The 15,587-nt window shown below is 43.0% G+C and overlaps 1 protein-coding gene across 17 annotated transcripts in view; it reads right to left on the minus strand.

Moving 5' to 3' along the window:
• The window catches only part of LOC137527742 (myosin-1B-like), a 469,182-nt gene that overhangs the window by 16,581 nt on the left and 437,014 nt on the right, over window positions 1-15,587 (minus strand). For all 17 annotated transcript variants that reach the window (XM_068248583.1, XM_068248582.1, XM_068248586.1 and 14 more), the window contains 10 exons: window positions 15,135-15,377; window positions 14,869-15,045; window positions 14,631-14,776; window positions 14,453-14,543; window positions 4,665-5,054; window positions 4,453-4,579; window positions 4,208-4,326; window positions 3,537-3,733; window positions 3,263-3,446; window positions 2,575-2,740 (listed from right to left, as the gene is read on the minus strand). In XM_068248583.1, coding sequence (XP_068104684.1) covers window positions 2,575-2,740; window positions 3,263-3,446; window positions 3,537-3,733; window positions 4,208-4,326; window positions 4,453-4,579; window positions 4,665-5,054; window positions 14,453-14,543; window positions 14,631-14,776; window positions 14,869-15,045; window positions 15,135-15,377 — 1,840 coding nt within the window. The remainder of the gene's footprint in view (window positions 1-2,574; window positions 2,741-3,262; window positions 3,447-3,536; window positions 3,734-4,207; window positions 4,327-4,452; window positions 4,580-4,664; window positions 5,055-14,452; window positions 14,544-14,630; window positions 14,777-14,868; window positions 15,046-15,134; window positions 15,378-15,587) is intronic.

A 15,587-nucleotide genomic window follows, 5' to 3' on the forward strand; every position in this document is an offset into this window, starting at 1 on the left:
TGAGTTTTTTTTTTTTTTACCGATTCAGTGTCACTTAAGGCTGCTTTCACAGTGCGGCGTTACAGGCTCACGTTAGAGCAGCCTGTAACGCACCCCAACGCACAGCAATGAAAAATCAATGGGCTGTTCACAGTGCCCACGTTGCGTTACGTTGCGTTACATTGTAACGCAGCACGTCTACATAACGTACTGCATGCAGTACTTTAGGTTTTTTTTTTCATTTTATGGGCGGAGAGGAGGCGGGGAGAGGGCGCTACGTAGCCAGGCACATGGCTACTTATTATTCAATGCACTTGCAGTGTTTACATCCTGGAGCGGCCGCGGATTGGCTGGCGGGACCACGTGATGCGGAGAGCTCCGCTCACGTGGTCTCCGCAGTGCCTCCGACAGAGCAGGCGCACCAAGAGCTGCTTGTAACGCGGCTCTTGGTAGCGTCCTGCTCCAACACCACCAGGCGTTGCGTTAGGGGCACGTTATGCGACCATAACGTCCCCTAAAACGCAACGTCCCACTGTGAAACCAGCCTTAAAGTTGTACAGTGTGTAGGATAGTACCAGTTTTGATGGAAGACTATTCCGCATTATCTTAGCCTTCAAAGTGAGCCCTGCAAATTATTAGTTTTTCCTTAACCACTTCAGCCTACAGTGTCGAAAATGGTATGCATCCGAGCAAAGTTCACCTCCAATTCATTCGCCAATAACTTTATTGCTACTGATCACAATTAATTGATCTATATCTTGTTTTTTCCGCCACTAATTAAGCTTTCTTTGGGTGGTACATTTTGCTAAGAATTATTTTTTTCTAAATCCATTTTAACAGGAAGATTAAGAAAGAAGTTGAAAAAAATCATTATTTCTCAGTTTTTGGCCATAATAGTTTAAAATTAATACATGTTACCGTAATTAAAACTGATGTATTTTATTTGCCCATTGGTCCTGGTTATTACACCGTTTAAATTATGTCCCTATCACAATTTATGGCACCGATATTTTATTTAGAAATAAAGGTGCATTTTTTTCAATTTGCGTCCATCACTATTTACAAGTTTATAATTTTAAAAAATATAATAAGATACTCTCTTGACATGTATATTTAAAAAGTTCAGACCCTTAGGTAACTATTTATGTTGTTGTTGTTTTTTTATTGTAATTTTTTTTTTTTATTAAAAAATGTATTTGGGTAATTTTTGGTGTGGGAGGGAAACAGATAATTTTTAATGTAAAATAATGTATTGTAATGTAAAAAATGTATGTGGGTGTAGTTTACTATTTGGCCACAAGATGGCCACAGTCAAAAATGTCCTGGAGCGTACGATCACGCTACCAGGAACTATAAGGAGGCTGTAATTTATTTATTTATTGCAGAAATACAGCACTCTCTGATTAGAAAGCGTCAGTTTTTCTGCGGGGAACTTAGATCAGTGAATGGGAATTAAATTCCCATTCACTGATCAGGGGGGTAACGGCAGACAGCTGGAGCGCGCACGGGAGCAGTGGCAGCTGCACAGTCTATCTGAATGGATATATCCGTCCAGATAGACTTAAGGGGTGAAAGTAAGTAACTTTTCTGTGATGTGTGGGTCATTTACATATGAAATCAAGATGATTAAAGTAATGTATATCCTGTACTCTTTCTTTGTAACTGTAGTTCTCCATGCTTTTTACTAGCTTTGCGAGTTCTTCCACACCCATAAACATAATTGTATTTTCAAGGTGTGGTTCTATACATGCTTTCTCCAAAGGCAAAATTATCTCTCCCTTGTACCTAGGTTTCTCAGTAAACTTGCTAGCTTTAGGAGCTGCATATTGGCATTGCATGCTGTCATTGAAGCTACAATCAAACAGACTTCCAGATCCTTTCGACCATAGAAATTTTGGTTCTAGAAGGATATTTGGCCACCTCCAAACCTGATGAATAACCAAATTTCCTATGGGCGCCTATAGAAGAAACCCCAAAAGTTTTATTTTTTTGCAGCAAATTAAATTTTTGTTTTTTGCTGCTGATCTTAAGGTTAGGCATGGGGGAGTGGTTTAAGGTTAGGTGTGTGTGTGTGTGTGTGGGGGGGGGGGGGGGTTGGTTTAAGGCTAGGCATCAAGAAGCAGGGTTTTAAGGTTAGGCATTAGGGGTTTATTTAAAGTTAGGCATCAGGCTGTTGGGTTTTATGGTGTGGTGTGAGGGAGGGTTATAGGGTTGATTATCGGCAGGGGGTTGGTTAGGGTTAAGTATAGGCGGGGGAATGGTTAGGGTAAGGCATTAGAGAGTGGAGGATTCTGTGTGAGAGTAGGGTAAGTTTTGGCTGTAGTAAAATTATGGTAACATTTCCTGTTCTTTTACTATCAAAATTACCTCTGTAAAATGGTAGAATATCTGTAAATGTTACTGATATTATACTATCGCCTATTCCTGGGCACCCAAATTTTATGGCGTATGCCCGCATTACATGCAGCATGGCTTGACATTTATCTTGGCTGTATCCCATTTACATTGCAGTCACAGTTTGCCTGTTTTGTGTATCACTGCGCATTAGCTTTTGTGGTACAAAGTAGAGAAAGCTGTAATTTTTACAGTTCTTACGTTGTAAGTTTTTGTTCTCTCGTTTCAGAGTTTCAAGGTGGTCTAGAGCTTCCTCATAAGTGTTCTTCATCTTAAAGATCTCCGTGCTCAGCGTGCGGGCATCCTTCTGAGCTGATTCCAACTCAGATTGGCCTTCTGTATATTTCTGTTTCCACTCTGCCAACACCTGTTGAAGAGAAACCATAACCAAGAATTGAACTTCATCCCAATCAGTAGCTGATATCCCCTTTCCCATGAAAAAGTTTTTCCTTTTCACAAACGGATCATCAGGGGGCTCTATGTGGCTGATATTGTGGTGAACTCCCTCCCACAGTGTAATGTGAGGACCATGGTTTTGACATCACACTGTGGGAGCCTTGTTGCATTGTGGGAAATAATGACAGCTGTTTACAGCTGTTTCCAACTGCCAAAAAAGCAAGCAGCATCTCCTTCCACTGACATCATCACTTGCCAGCAGTAAAAATGTCACCATGTGGTAAATGTCAGAATGTAAATTAGGGAGAGGAAATATTTTACAATGGGCAAACACTGACTAAATCATTTATACATAATTATTGTAAAAATGAAGCACTTTTTTATTACATTATTTTTTACTGGAGTTCCTCTTTAAGATGCAGATCCATATTTAGAAAGAATATGAAGGTTATGTACAAATATAAAATCTATCCTACTTTATATTCTTTTTTACCTTATCGAAGTTCCTCTGCTTCTTATCCAGAGTGGCAGCTGCACTATTTGCTCTCTCTATATCAATCATCAGATCCTCTACTTCAGCCTGCAACCTCTGTTTGGTCTTTTCTAGGGAGGAACATTTGGAGTTCACAGCCTCAACTTGTTCTTCAGCTTCCTGGAGACGCTGTGCAAGCTTCTTCCTGTATGCGCAAAGTCAGAAAGTGTGTTTAGTTTCCCTCCCCCCATGTATTCATTTATGTTTGAAGTGACTCAATTTGACAACAGCATACTTGGCCTCCTCCAGTTCTTCTGTGCGCTGGATGGCATCAGTCTCATACTTGGTTCTCCACTGGGCAACCTCACCATTTGCCTTGGACAGAGCTCTTTGAAGCTCAGCCTTTGCCTCTTGTTCCTCTTCATATTGCTCACGGAGCAAGTCACAGTCATGGCGGGATGATTGCAGGGCATGGGCAAGAGCATTTTTGGCCTGGAAATACAGTAGAAACCCAGTTATCCAGAACTTAAATAACCAGCAAACAACTAGCACAAATCGCCGGCAGTACTCACAGTGGTGAAGACCAAATTCTTAGGCTGTTTGCGGGTTCTACTGTGCTTCAAAACTGGGTTCCACGGCTCTCCCAAGGTTAATATGCTATCAATTCTGTATTTTAACATTCAATACAGAGTACATGGTATGTATATATAGAGTGGGGTATAATAATGTATTAGCTAAGCTTATTTTTAACATTGAGACTTGTGCAACCAGAAAGCACACTTATCAAGCATCAGCCGATAGTCATCGGTGCCTCATAACTGAGACTCTACTGCATAATCAATATTAATACAATTCTGAAATGATTTCTTTTTTTTCAGTTTCAGGTATGAAATATTAAGAACAACATGGAGATTCTTATTTAATAAATTTATGAAACCACTTTCAAGTACTTCATCTTTGCCCTACCTTGGTTTCCTCCTCCAGTTGTCTCCTTAGTTCTTCAGTTTGCTGGGTGAAATTTTGCTTCCCTCTGCTTAGTTGGGAGATCAGAGATTCCTTCTCTTCAAGCTGACGGGACAATTCACCTGAAAGAATACATCATAACTTCGGTCTTTTTTTCATCTGTATACTTTTACCTTTATTATATGTACTATACATTTATCTGCAATGAGCAGTTTTAGTAGCTGATAATGTAAATTAGCACTTTGTACCCGTTTCAGTCTGCAGACGGGTCCTTTGAGTTGAGAGGTCACTGATGCTACGTTGGTGCTGATCTTCTTTGGCCTTAATTTCACTCAGCTGATCTTCAAGTACACGGCTTACCTTTTCAAGGTTGGCCTTTGGGGTAAAAGACATATTAGAAATGCTAATGAATGAATAAATTAGAAAATCACCCTTGCTTTTTCTTTGACCGTCATCACACCTTTGCTTTGGAGATATTCTCCAGGTTGCTGGCAAGGTCATCGATTTCCATCTTGAGCTCACTCTTCTCCTTCTCCAGCTTCTGCTTGACTCTCTGGAGATTGTCAATCTGTTCTCCAAGTTCAGCAACACTGTCAGCATGCTTCTTGCGCAGGGCAGCCGCGGTGGCTTCATGCTGAAGTGTGGCCTCTTCCAGGTCGCGTCTCAGTTTCTGGAACTCGGCCTCACGCTTCTTGTTCAGCTCAATCTGAGCTGAGCTGGCACCACCAGCTTCTTCAAGCCTCTCACTGATCTCCTCAAGTTCTCTGGAGAGGTCAGCCCTCTGCTTCTCAATCCTGGCACGAGCAGTGCGCTCAGCTTCTATCTCCTCTTCAACTTCTTCAATACGGGCCTATATAGGAACATGCAGGGATTACAGGTTGTTATTATTTGCTGATTAATAGAAATACTGGATCTGTTTGGCTCATCAAGATTTGAGAATAGTTGTGAACCTAAGTTATGCAGCAAACCTGGGTGGCTTAGATTTATTATTAATTCTATGTTTTTAGGTGGAAAACATTGGCATCCCTCAACTGGGTCATATAACGCCATAAATAAGTTACTGGAATAGCAGCCATACAATTGTATTCCTGTACACACACCAGCAGAGAGAATGTTTTATTATAAATCTAAATCATCCTAGATGTATTAATTCTCAATTCAGGTCCATAAGGCTGCAAAAACACTTCATTTTCCCTAACTTTTGAATGACCCTAGCTACTGTCTACTATTACTCAGGCAATATTGCAAGCAGTTGCAAGCCTTTTTAACCAAACAGTGGACACTTATCAATAAATCTAACCCAGGTTAGCTAGATTTCCCCTACAGGGCCATTTTTAGGCATAGACAAACCAGGCAGATGCCTAAGGTGACAGCTGCTTTAGGGGACACCAGGTAGTTATTCTTTGCAGACTATGGTTTATGGAATTATTATATGCATCTGATAGTTCCATTAAGACGCAGATTACATTGTAATTTTAAGACCTAAATGGGCACTACAGATTAACATAACAAAGGTTGCCTTGAAAGCATAAGAATAAATGGCAGGTACTGTACATTGAGTTAATTAAGCTGTAATTGTTTTGATTTCTTCTGTAATGATTGCTGCAACTATTCTGGATTTCCAGTACAATATTCCAGCCTTTAAAGGGAACCTGAAGCGAGCAAAATTATTTAAAATAAACACATGTCGTAGCTGCAAATGAATATTACATACTTACCTTACCGTCAGTTCCTCTCAGAAGCTCACCATCTTCTTCTTACAGTGATCTCTTCCAGTTCTGACAATATTTTGTCAGAACTGAAATATACCAGTTGCTGTCAGTTATATATCAGCAGCTGTCAGTTACAACTGAATGTGCAAGGTAACATCCATGTTTCCCTATGGGTCAATTGGATGATATTACAGTGTGCTGACCAGGACGCTGTCATTTTTAAAATGGAGGACAGAGAATTCTATTGATCACAGTGGACAAATGGGACGCAAGAGAGGAGAAAGAAATTGAGGAGTAGACTACACAGGAGGTAAGTATGACCTGTGTATGGTTATTTTGACTTTTTATTTTCAGTTCAGGTTCTCTTTAAGAACCGAGGCTCCACACAAACAGTATTTTTTTCAGGGGCCTTGCTAGCCCCAAAGATCAGTGGCACGTGCCCCAGATGTCAGCTGGCGGACATGCTTGGAGCTGTGGTGCATCAATCGGGGGTGTGCTTGGTGCTTCTATGTGGGCATACTGGGCGCTGTGACGCCTTTATGGGGGCATGCAAGGAGCTGTGGTTATTCTATGGGGGCATGCTGGGAGTTGTGGTGCTTCAATGAGAGGTCCATGGGAGCATGGGAGGGGGTCCACTAGAAGGTCAGGGAATGCTATGGGGGAACTGCCAGATAACCTGGCAGCAGGCCAGCCCACCCAGAGGAAAGCCAGACCAGCCAGCACAGAAGCCAGGTATCTCTGCCCTTTAAAGTGACTCTGTAACAAAAATTACAACGTTTTTTTCTACCATCCTACAAGTTCCTAAACCTATTCTAATGTGTTCTGGCTTACTGCAGCTCTTTCTACTATAACCATCTCTGTAATAAATCAATGTATCTTTCCCCTGTCAGACTTGTCGGCCTGTGTCTGGAAGGCTGCCAAGTTCTTCAGTGTTGAACTGTTCCTCTATGCACACCCCAGTGTGTGTTTTATTTACATAAGCCAGCATCTTCTCTGCTATCTTATCAGTGATAGAAGAGAGCTGGATAAAAATCCTCCTCTGGAGGCTGTGAAAGGAGCTGGTCTGTTACATACTGAGGAATTAACGACATAGGCAGAGCTGTCTGCAGGAAGCCTGTAATGTTCAGTGCATGAGAGAAGCTGGGGACAGAAGGTAAACACACACAAGTGATCTCTTGAGATTCAGAAGTAAGGCTGTATACAGCCTGCTTGTGTATGGATGTATTTTCTATGTGTGGACATGCTGTACATCAACCTACTTCCTGTTTTGGTGGCCATTTTGTTTGTTTATAAACAAACTTTTTAAAACTGTTTTTGACTACTTTTAATGCGGCGGGGAGCGGTGAAATTGTGACAGAGGGTAATAGGAGATGTCCCCTAACACACTGGTATGTTTACTTTTGTGCGATTTTAACAATACAGAATCTCTTTAATGATTAACCACTTGAGGACCTAGGGCTTTCTACCCCTTAAGGACCGGCCACTTTTTTTCCATTCAGACCACTGCAGCTTTCACGGTTTATTGCTCGCTCATACAACCTACCACCTAAATGAATTTTGGCTCCTTTTCTTGTCACTAATAAAGCTTTCTTTTGGTGCTATTTGATTGCTCCTGCGATTTTTACTTTTTATTATATTCATCAAAAAAGACATGAATTTTGGCAAAAAAATTATTTTTTTAACTTTCTGTGCTGACATTTTTCAAATAAAGTAAAATTTCTGTATACATGCAGCGCGAAAAATGTGGACAAACATGTTTTTGATAAAAAAAAAACCCATTCAGTGTATATTTATTGGTTTGGGTAAAAGTTATAGCGTTTACAAACTATGGTGCAAAAAGTGAATTTTCCCATTTTTTTTCTGACCCCCTGTCATGTTTCATGAGGGGCTAGAATTCCAGGATAGTATAAATACCCCCCAAATGACCCCATTTTGGAAAGAAGACATCCCAAAGTATTCACTGAGAGGCATAGTGAGTTCATAGAAGATATTATTTTTTGTCACAAGTAAGCGGAAAATGACACTTTGTGAGAAAAAAAAAAAAAATTTCCATTTCTTCTAACTTGCGACAAAAAAAAATGAAATCTGCCACGGACTCACCATGCCCCTCTCTGAATACCTTGAAGGGTCTACTTTCCAAAATGGGGTCATTTGTGGGGTGTGTTTACTGTCCTGACATTTTGGGGGGTGCTAAATTGTAAGCACCCCTGTAAAGCCTAAAGGTGCTCATTGGACTTTGGACCCCTTAGCGCAGTTAGGCTGCAAAAAAGTGCCACACATGTGGTATTGCCGTACTCAGGAGAAGTAGTATAATGTGTTTTGGGGTGTATTTTTACACATACCCATGCTGGGTGGGAGAAATATCTCTGTAAATGACAATTTGTTAATTTTTTTTACACACAATTGTCCATTTACAGAGATCTTTCTCCCACTCAGCATGGGTATGTGTAAAAATACACCACAAAACACATTATACTACTTCTCCTGAGTACGGCGATACCATATGTGTGGCACTTTTTTGCACCCTAACTGCGCTAAAGGGCCCAAAGTCCAATGAGTACCTTTAGGATTTCACAGGTCATTTTGAGAAATTTCGTTTCAAGACTACTCCTCACGGTTTAGGGCCCCTAAAATGCCAGGGCAGTATAGGAACCCCACAAATGACCCCATTTTAGAAAGAAGACACCCCAAGGTATTCCGTTAGGAGTATGGTGAGTTCATAGAAGATTTTATTTTTTGTCAAAAGTTAGTGGAAAATGACACTTTGTGAAAAAACACAATTAAAATCAATTTCCGCTAACTTGTGACAAAAAATAAAATCTTCTATGAACTCGCCATACTACTAACGGAATACCTTGGGGTGTCTTCTTTCTAAAATGGGGTCATTTGTGGGGTTCCTATACTGCCCTGGCATTTAAGGGGCCCTAAACCGTGAGGAGTAGTCTTGAAACGAAATTTCTCAAAATGACCTGTGAAATCCTAAAGGTACTCATTGGACTTTGGGCCCTTTAGCACAGTTAGGGTGCAAAAAAGTGCCACATATGTGGTATCGCCGTACTCGGGAGAAGTAGTACAATGTGTTTTGGGGTGTATTTTTACACATACCCATGCTGGGTGGGAGAAATAACTCTGTAAATGGACAATTGTGTGTAAAAAAATCAAAAGATTGTCATTTACAGAGGTATTTCTCCCACCCAGCATGGGTATGTGTAAAAATACACCCCAAAACACATTATACTACTTCTCCCGAGTAGGGCAATACCACATGTGTGGCACTTTTTTGCACCCTAACTGCGCTAAAGGGCCCAAAGTCCAATGAGTACCTTTAGGATTTCACAGGTCATTTTTGTTTCAAGACTACTCCTCACGGTTTAGGGCCCCTAAAATGCCAGGGCAGTATAGGAACCCCACTAATGACCCCATTTTACAAAGAAGACACCCCAAGGTATTCCGTTAGGAGTATGGTGAGTTCATAGAAGATTTTATTTTTTGCCACAAGTTAGCGGAAATTGATTTGAATTGTTTTTCTTCACAAAGTGTCATATTCCGCTAACTTGTGACAAAAAATAAAATCTTCTATGAACTCACCATACTCCTAACGGAATACCTTTGGGTGTCTCCTTTCTAGAATGGGGTCATTTGTGGGGTTCCTATACTGCCCTGGCATTTTAGGGGCCCTAAACCGCAAAGAGTAGTCTTGAAACTAAATGTCGCAAAATGACCTGTGAAATCCTAAAGGTACTCATTGGACTTTGGGCCCCTTAGCGCACTTAGGGTGTAAAAAAGTGCCACACATGTGGTACCGCCGTACTCAGGAGAAGTAGTATAATGTGTTTTGTGGTGTATTTTTACACATACCCATGCTGGGTGGTAGAAATATCTCTGTACATGACAATTGTTTGATTTTTTTTACACACAATTGTCCATTTACAGAGAGATTTCTCCCACCCAGCATGGGTATGTGTAAAAATACACCCCAAAATACATTATACTACTTCTCCTGAGTACGGCGATACCACATGTGTGACACTTTTTTTGCAGCCTAACTGCGCTAAAGGGCCCAAAGTCCAATGAGTACCTTTAGGATTTCACAGGTCATTTTTGTTTCAAGACTACTCCTCGCGGTTTAGGGCCCCTAAAATGCCAGGGCAGTATAGGAACCCCACTAATGACCCCATTTTACAAAGAAGACACCCCAAGGTATTCCGTTAGGAGTATGGTGAGTTCATAGAAGATTTTATTTTTTGCCACAAGTTAGCGGAAATTGATTTGAATTGTTTTTCTTCACAAAGTGTCATATTCCGCTAACTTGTGACAAAAAATAAAATCTTCTATGAACTCACCATACTCCTAACGGAATACCTTTGGGTGTCTCCTTTCTAGAATGGGGTCATTTGTGGGGTTCCTATACTGCCCTGGCATTTTAGGGGCCCTAAACCGCAAAGAGTAGTCTTGAAACTAAATGTCGCAAAATGACCTGTGAAATCCTAAAGGTACTCATTGGACTTTGGGCCCCTTAGCGCACTTAGGGTGTAAAAAAGTGCCACACATGTGGTACCGCCGTACTCAGGAGAAGTAGTATAATGTGTTTTGTGGTGTATTTTTACACATACCCATGCTGGGTGGTAGAAATATCTCTGTACATGACAATTGTTTGATTTTTTTTACACACAATTGTCCATTTACAGAGAGATTTCTCCCACCCAGCATGGGTATGTGTAAAAATACACCCCAAAATACATTATACTACTTCTCCTGAGTACGGCGATACCACATGTGTGACACTTTTTTTGCAGCCTAGGTGCGCTAAGGGGCCCAATGTCCTATTCACAGGTCATTTTGAGGCATTTGTTTTCTAGACTACTCCTCACGGTTTAGGGCCCCTAAAATGCCAGGGCAGTATAGGAACCCCACAAGTGACCCCATTTTAGAAAGAAGACACCCCAAGGTATTCCGTTAGGTGTATGGCGAGGTCATCGAAGATTTTATTTTTAGTCACAAGTTAGTGAAAAATGACACTTTGTGAAAAAAACCCAATAAAAATCAATTTACGCTAACTTTTGACAAAAAATAAAATCTTCTATGAACTCGTCATACACCTAACAGAATACCTTGGGGTGTCTTTTTTCTAAAATGGGGTCACTTGTGGGGTTCCTATACCGCCCTGGCATTTTACGGGCCCAAAACCGTGAGTAGTCTGGAAACCAAATGTCTCAAAATGACTGTTCAGGGGTATAAGCATCTGCAAATTTTGATGACAGGTGGTCTATGAGGGGCCGAGTTTTGTGGAACCGGTCATAAGCAGGGTGGCCTTTTAGATGACAGGTTGTATTGGGCCTGATCTGATGGATAGGAGTGCTAGGGGGGTGACAGGAGGTGATTGATGGGTGTCTCAGGGGGTGATTAGAGGGGAAAATAGATGCACTCAATGCACTGGGGAGGTGATCAGAAGGGGGTCTGAGGGGGATCTGAGGGTTTGGCCGAGTGATCAGGAGCCCACACGGGGCAAATTAGGGCCTGATCTGATGGGTAGGTGTGCTAGGGGGTGACAGGTAGTGACAGGAGGTGATTGATGGGTGTCTCAAGGTGTGATTAGTGGGGGGAATAGATGCAAGTAATGCAATGGCGAGGTGATCAGGGCTGGGGTCTGAGGGTGTGGGCGGGTGATTGGGTGCCCTAGGGGCAGATGGGGGTCTAATCTGATGGGTAGCAGTGACAGGGGGTGATTGATGGGTAATTAGTGGGTGTTTAGAGGAGAGAACAGATGCAATGCACTTGGGAGGTGATCTGACTGCGGGTCTGCAGGCGATCGGATGGTGTGGGTGGGTGATCAGATTGCCCGCAAGGGGCAGGTTAGGGGCTGATTGATGGGTGGCAGTGACAGGGGGTGACAGGGGGTGATTGATGGGTGATAGGTGATTGGCAGGTGATTGACAGGTGATCAGTGGGTTATTACAGGGAAGAACAGATGTAATTAATGCACTGGCAAATTGATAAGGGGGGGTCAGAGGGCAATCTGAGCGTGTTGGCGGGTGATTGGGTGCCCGCAAGGGGCAGATTAGGGTCTGATCTGATAGGTAAAAGTGACAGGTGGTGATAGGGGGTGATTGATGGGTAATTAGTGGGTGTTTAGAGGAGAGAATAGATGTAAACAATGGATTTGGGAGGTGATCTGATGTCGGATCTGCGGGCGATCTATTGGTGTGGGTGGGTGATCAAATTGCCCGCAAGGGGCAGGTTAGGGGCTGATTGATGGGTGGCAGTGACAGGGGGTGACAGGGGGTGATTGATGGGTGATAGGTGATTGGCAGGTGATTGACAGGTGATCAGTGGATTATTACAGGGAAGACCAGATGTAATTAATGCACTGGCGAATTGATAAGGGGGGAGGGGGGGTCTGAGGGCAATCTGAGCGTGTGGGCGGGTGATTGGGTGCCCGCAAGGGGCAGATTAGGGTCTGATCTGATAGGTAACAGTGACAGGTGGTGATAGGGGGTGATTGATGGGTAATTAGTGGGTGTTTAGAGGAGAGAATAGATGTAAACAATGGATTTGGGAGGTGATCTGATGTCGGATCTGCGGGCGATCTATTGGTGTGGGTGGGTGATCAGATTGCCCGCAAGGGGCAGGTTAGGGGCTGATTGATGGGTGGCAGTGACAGGGGGTGACAGGGGGTGATTGATGGGTGATAAGTGATTGGCAGGTGATTGACAGGTGATCAGTGGGTTATTACAGGGAAGAACAGATGTAATTAATGCACTGGCGAATTGATAAGGGGGGGTCAGAGGGCAATCTGAGCGTGTTGGCGGGTGATTGGGTGCCCGCAAGGGGCAGATTAGGGTCTGATCTGATAGGTAAAAGTGACAGGTGGTGATAGGGGGTGATTGATGGGTAATTAGTGGGTGTTTAGAGGAGAGAATAGATGTAAACAATGGATTTGGGAGGTGATCTGATGTCGGATCTGCGGGCGATCTATTGGTGTGGGTGGGTGATCAGATTGCCCGCAAGGGGCAGGTTAGGGGCTGATTGTTGGGTGGCAGTGACAGGGGGTGATTGATGGGTGATTGATGGGTGATTGACAGGTTATCAGGGGGGATAGATGCATACAGTACACAAGGGGGGGGTGTCGGGGGGGGGGGGGTCCTGGGGAGAATCTGAGGGGTGGAGGGGTGATCAGGAGGGGGCAGGGGGCAGGGGGGGAGATAAAAAAAAAAATAGCGTTGATAGTGACAGGGAGTGATTGATGGGTTATTAGGGGGGTGATTGGGTGCAAACAGGGGTCTGGGGGGTGGGCAGGGGGGGGTCTGAGGGGTGCTGTGGGCGATCAGTGGGCGGGGGGGGCAGATCAGTGTGTTTGGGTGCAGACTAGGGTGGCTGCAGCCTGCCCTGGTGGTCCCTCCGACACTGGGACCACCAGGGCAGGAGGCAGCCTGTATAATACACTTTGTATACATTACAAAGTGTATTATACACTTTGTAGCGGCGATCGCGGGGTTAACATCCCGCCGGCGCTTCCGTATGGCCGGCGGGATGTTACGGCGGGTGGGCGGAGCCAGTTGCCGGGGGAAGCGCGCGTCATCAATGACGCGATCGCTCCCCCGGCATAGGAAAAGGACGCAACGCCCTAAGGCGTATTGCGGTCCTTAAGGCATCCACTTTGCCGCCGCCCATGGGCTGTGGGCGGTCGGCAAGTGGTTAAGTGACTCTGCCTATTTATGTCATATGCTGCATTTTTGTTGTTGTATTAATGGAGACGGGGCTTCATCCCACATTTTGCTGAGCAGGCCTACTTAGACCGCTGCTAAGTTCATGTAAATTTGCCTCCACCCATGACCACACCCACATTCGGGTGCGTGGCCACAACCATTTTACAGCTGGAGTGTCCAAGAGTGCCCCGGGTCTCTTAGGAACCTAGCAACACCCCTGATTTTTTTGTTTTCATAAAGTAACTACGGAGCTCACTTAATATTTATAGGAAGGATTTGTTATGTAGGTTGAGTGAGTTTGAGCCAGTGAGGTGTATCTTGCCAGGTTATAATATGTATGTCCTTTTACACACTTTTGAGAAGCAACATTTTTGGATCTAACCTATCAATTCATCATTGCTGTCTGCAAAGCCAACTAATGTAGGCTACAGACTTCCTATTCATAAGGTTAGATGATGTGGGGAAGGCAAAAGCTGCCTTGCCTTGGGCATCAAAATGGACCGAAATGACCCTACTCCACAGTTCTCTAGAAACTAAATAATGTTACTATATCAGACACATTGGGCCATTATCCAATTATTTATCTCTCCTTAATTTTCTCCTAGGAGATATTTTTTTTATCTTATCAAACAATAACTTTTCAGTACTTAGCGGTGGAAAATGTATTAAAAAATAGGTCAATATATATCAAACTTATCTGGAGTATTTTATTACATAGTGGAAGCATTCAAGTTATTTTATTGTCACAGTTTAAAAATATCTCCTTGGAGAAAACTCAGGAGAAAAGTTAGTCAGATATAAGCCATTATATTTTACCACTTAAAATTTACCTGAAGTTCCTTGATCTTTTTCTGCAGTTGTGATCCCAGAGACTGTTCGTCTTCAATCTTTCCTAGCAGTTGGCTTAATTCAAAGTCCTTCCTGTATTTAGGTAACATTATTAACAAAGTGATAGTTTACACAAACAACACAAGTGAAAAAAAAATGAAAAAAAGTAAGAACACCAACTTCTTTATTCTTTCATCGGCTTGCTGTTTCTCATTTTCAAGATCCATGACTGTTTCCTGAGACAGCTTCAAGTCACCCTCAAGCTTTCTCTTGGCTCTTTCAAGGTCAAGACGCATTTTCTTCTCTTGCTCCAGGGAACCTTCCAGCTGAATGGATTGAATATAAGGTGCCAATGAGCAAAAGGGTTATATCATTTATTTACCACGATTTAAAAGATGTACTCTTTAAATGCACTCACATCATCCACTTGTTGTTCAAGCTTAGTTTTAGCTTTAGTGAGGCTACTGACTTTGTCCTCCTCTGCCTGCAGATCATCAAGAGTTTGCTGATGAGCCTCTTGGAGAGCTTTCTTCTCCTTTGAAATCTTTACAATGTTTTCTTCCAGGGCAGCCATTTCCTCAGTAAGGTTTTTGACCTAGACAACAACAAAAAGATGGCGAACTAAGTACATTGTCTGAATTACGGTTTTGGTCAGGAAGTATTTGCATTTCTCCTTTCTCCTACCTTATTTTCTGTGGCATGCTTCTCCTTCTCAACTTTGGCCAGTGTCAGCTCTAAGTCATCCATGTCTTTCTTGAGTTCAGAGCACTCATCTTCCAGTTTCCTCTTCTTGGCCGTCAGCTCAGCATTGCTCTCCTCTTCATCTTCCAGTCTTTCATTCAGTTCTTTGATCTTGGCCTCTAATTGTATCTTGCTCTTAATGAGGCCATCACATCTCTCCTCTGCATCCGCCGAGCTCTCAAGTTCCTACAGGACAATGAAAGTGAAGTATTATTTTGAATAAGATTGTAAGAAGTTGCTAGGTTTTTGCAATGCAAAGCCCATAGCCGGTTTCGCACTGCAGATTAGTGGCACTGCACCGCCAAAAACAGGCCTTCGGGGATTACGGCGTTAGTACGCGGTAATCCCCATCTCGCAGCCGTCAGAGCAGGAAGTGATCATGTGCACAGAAGCGTA

The sequence above is a fragment of the Hyperolius riggenbachi genome, chromosome 8 (assembly GCF_040937935.1).
Source record: "Hyperolius riggenbachi isolate aHypRig1 chromosome 8, aHypRig1.pri, whole genome shotgun sequence".
In the NCBI taxonomy this organism is placed as follows: Eukaryota; Metazoa; Chordata; class Amphibia; order Anura; family Hyperoliidae; genus Hyperolius; species Hyperolius riggenbachi.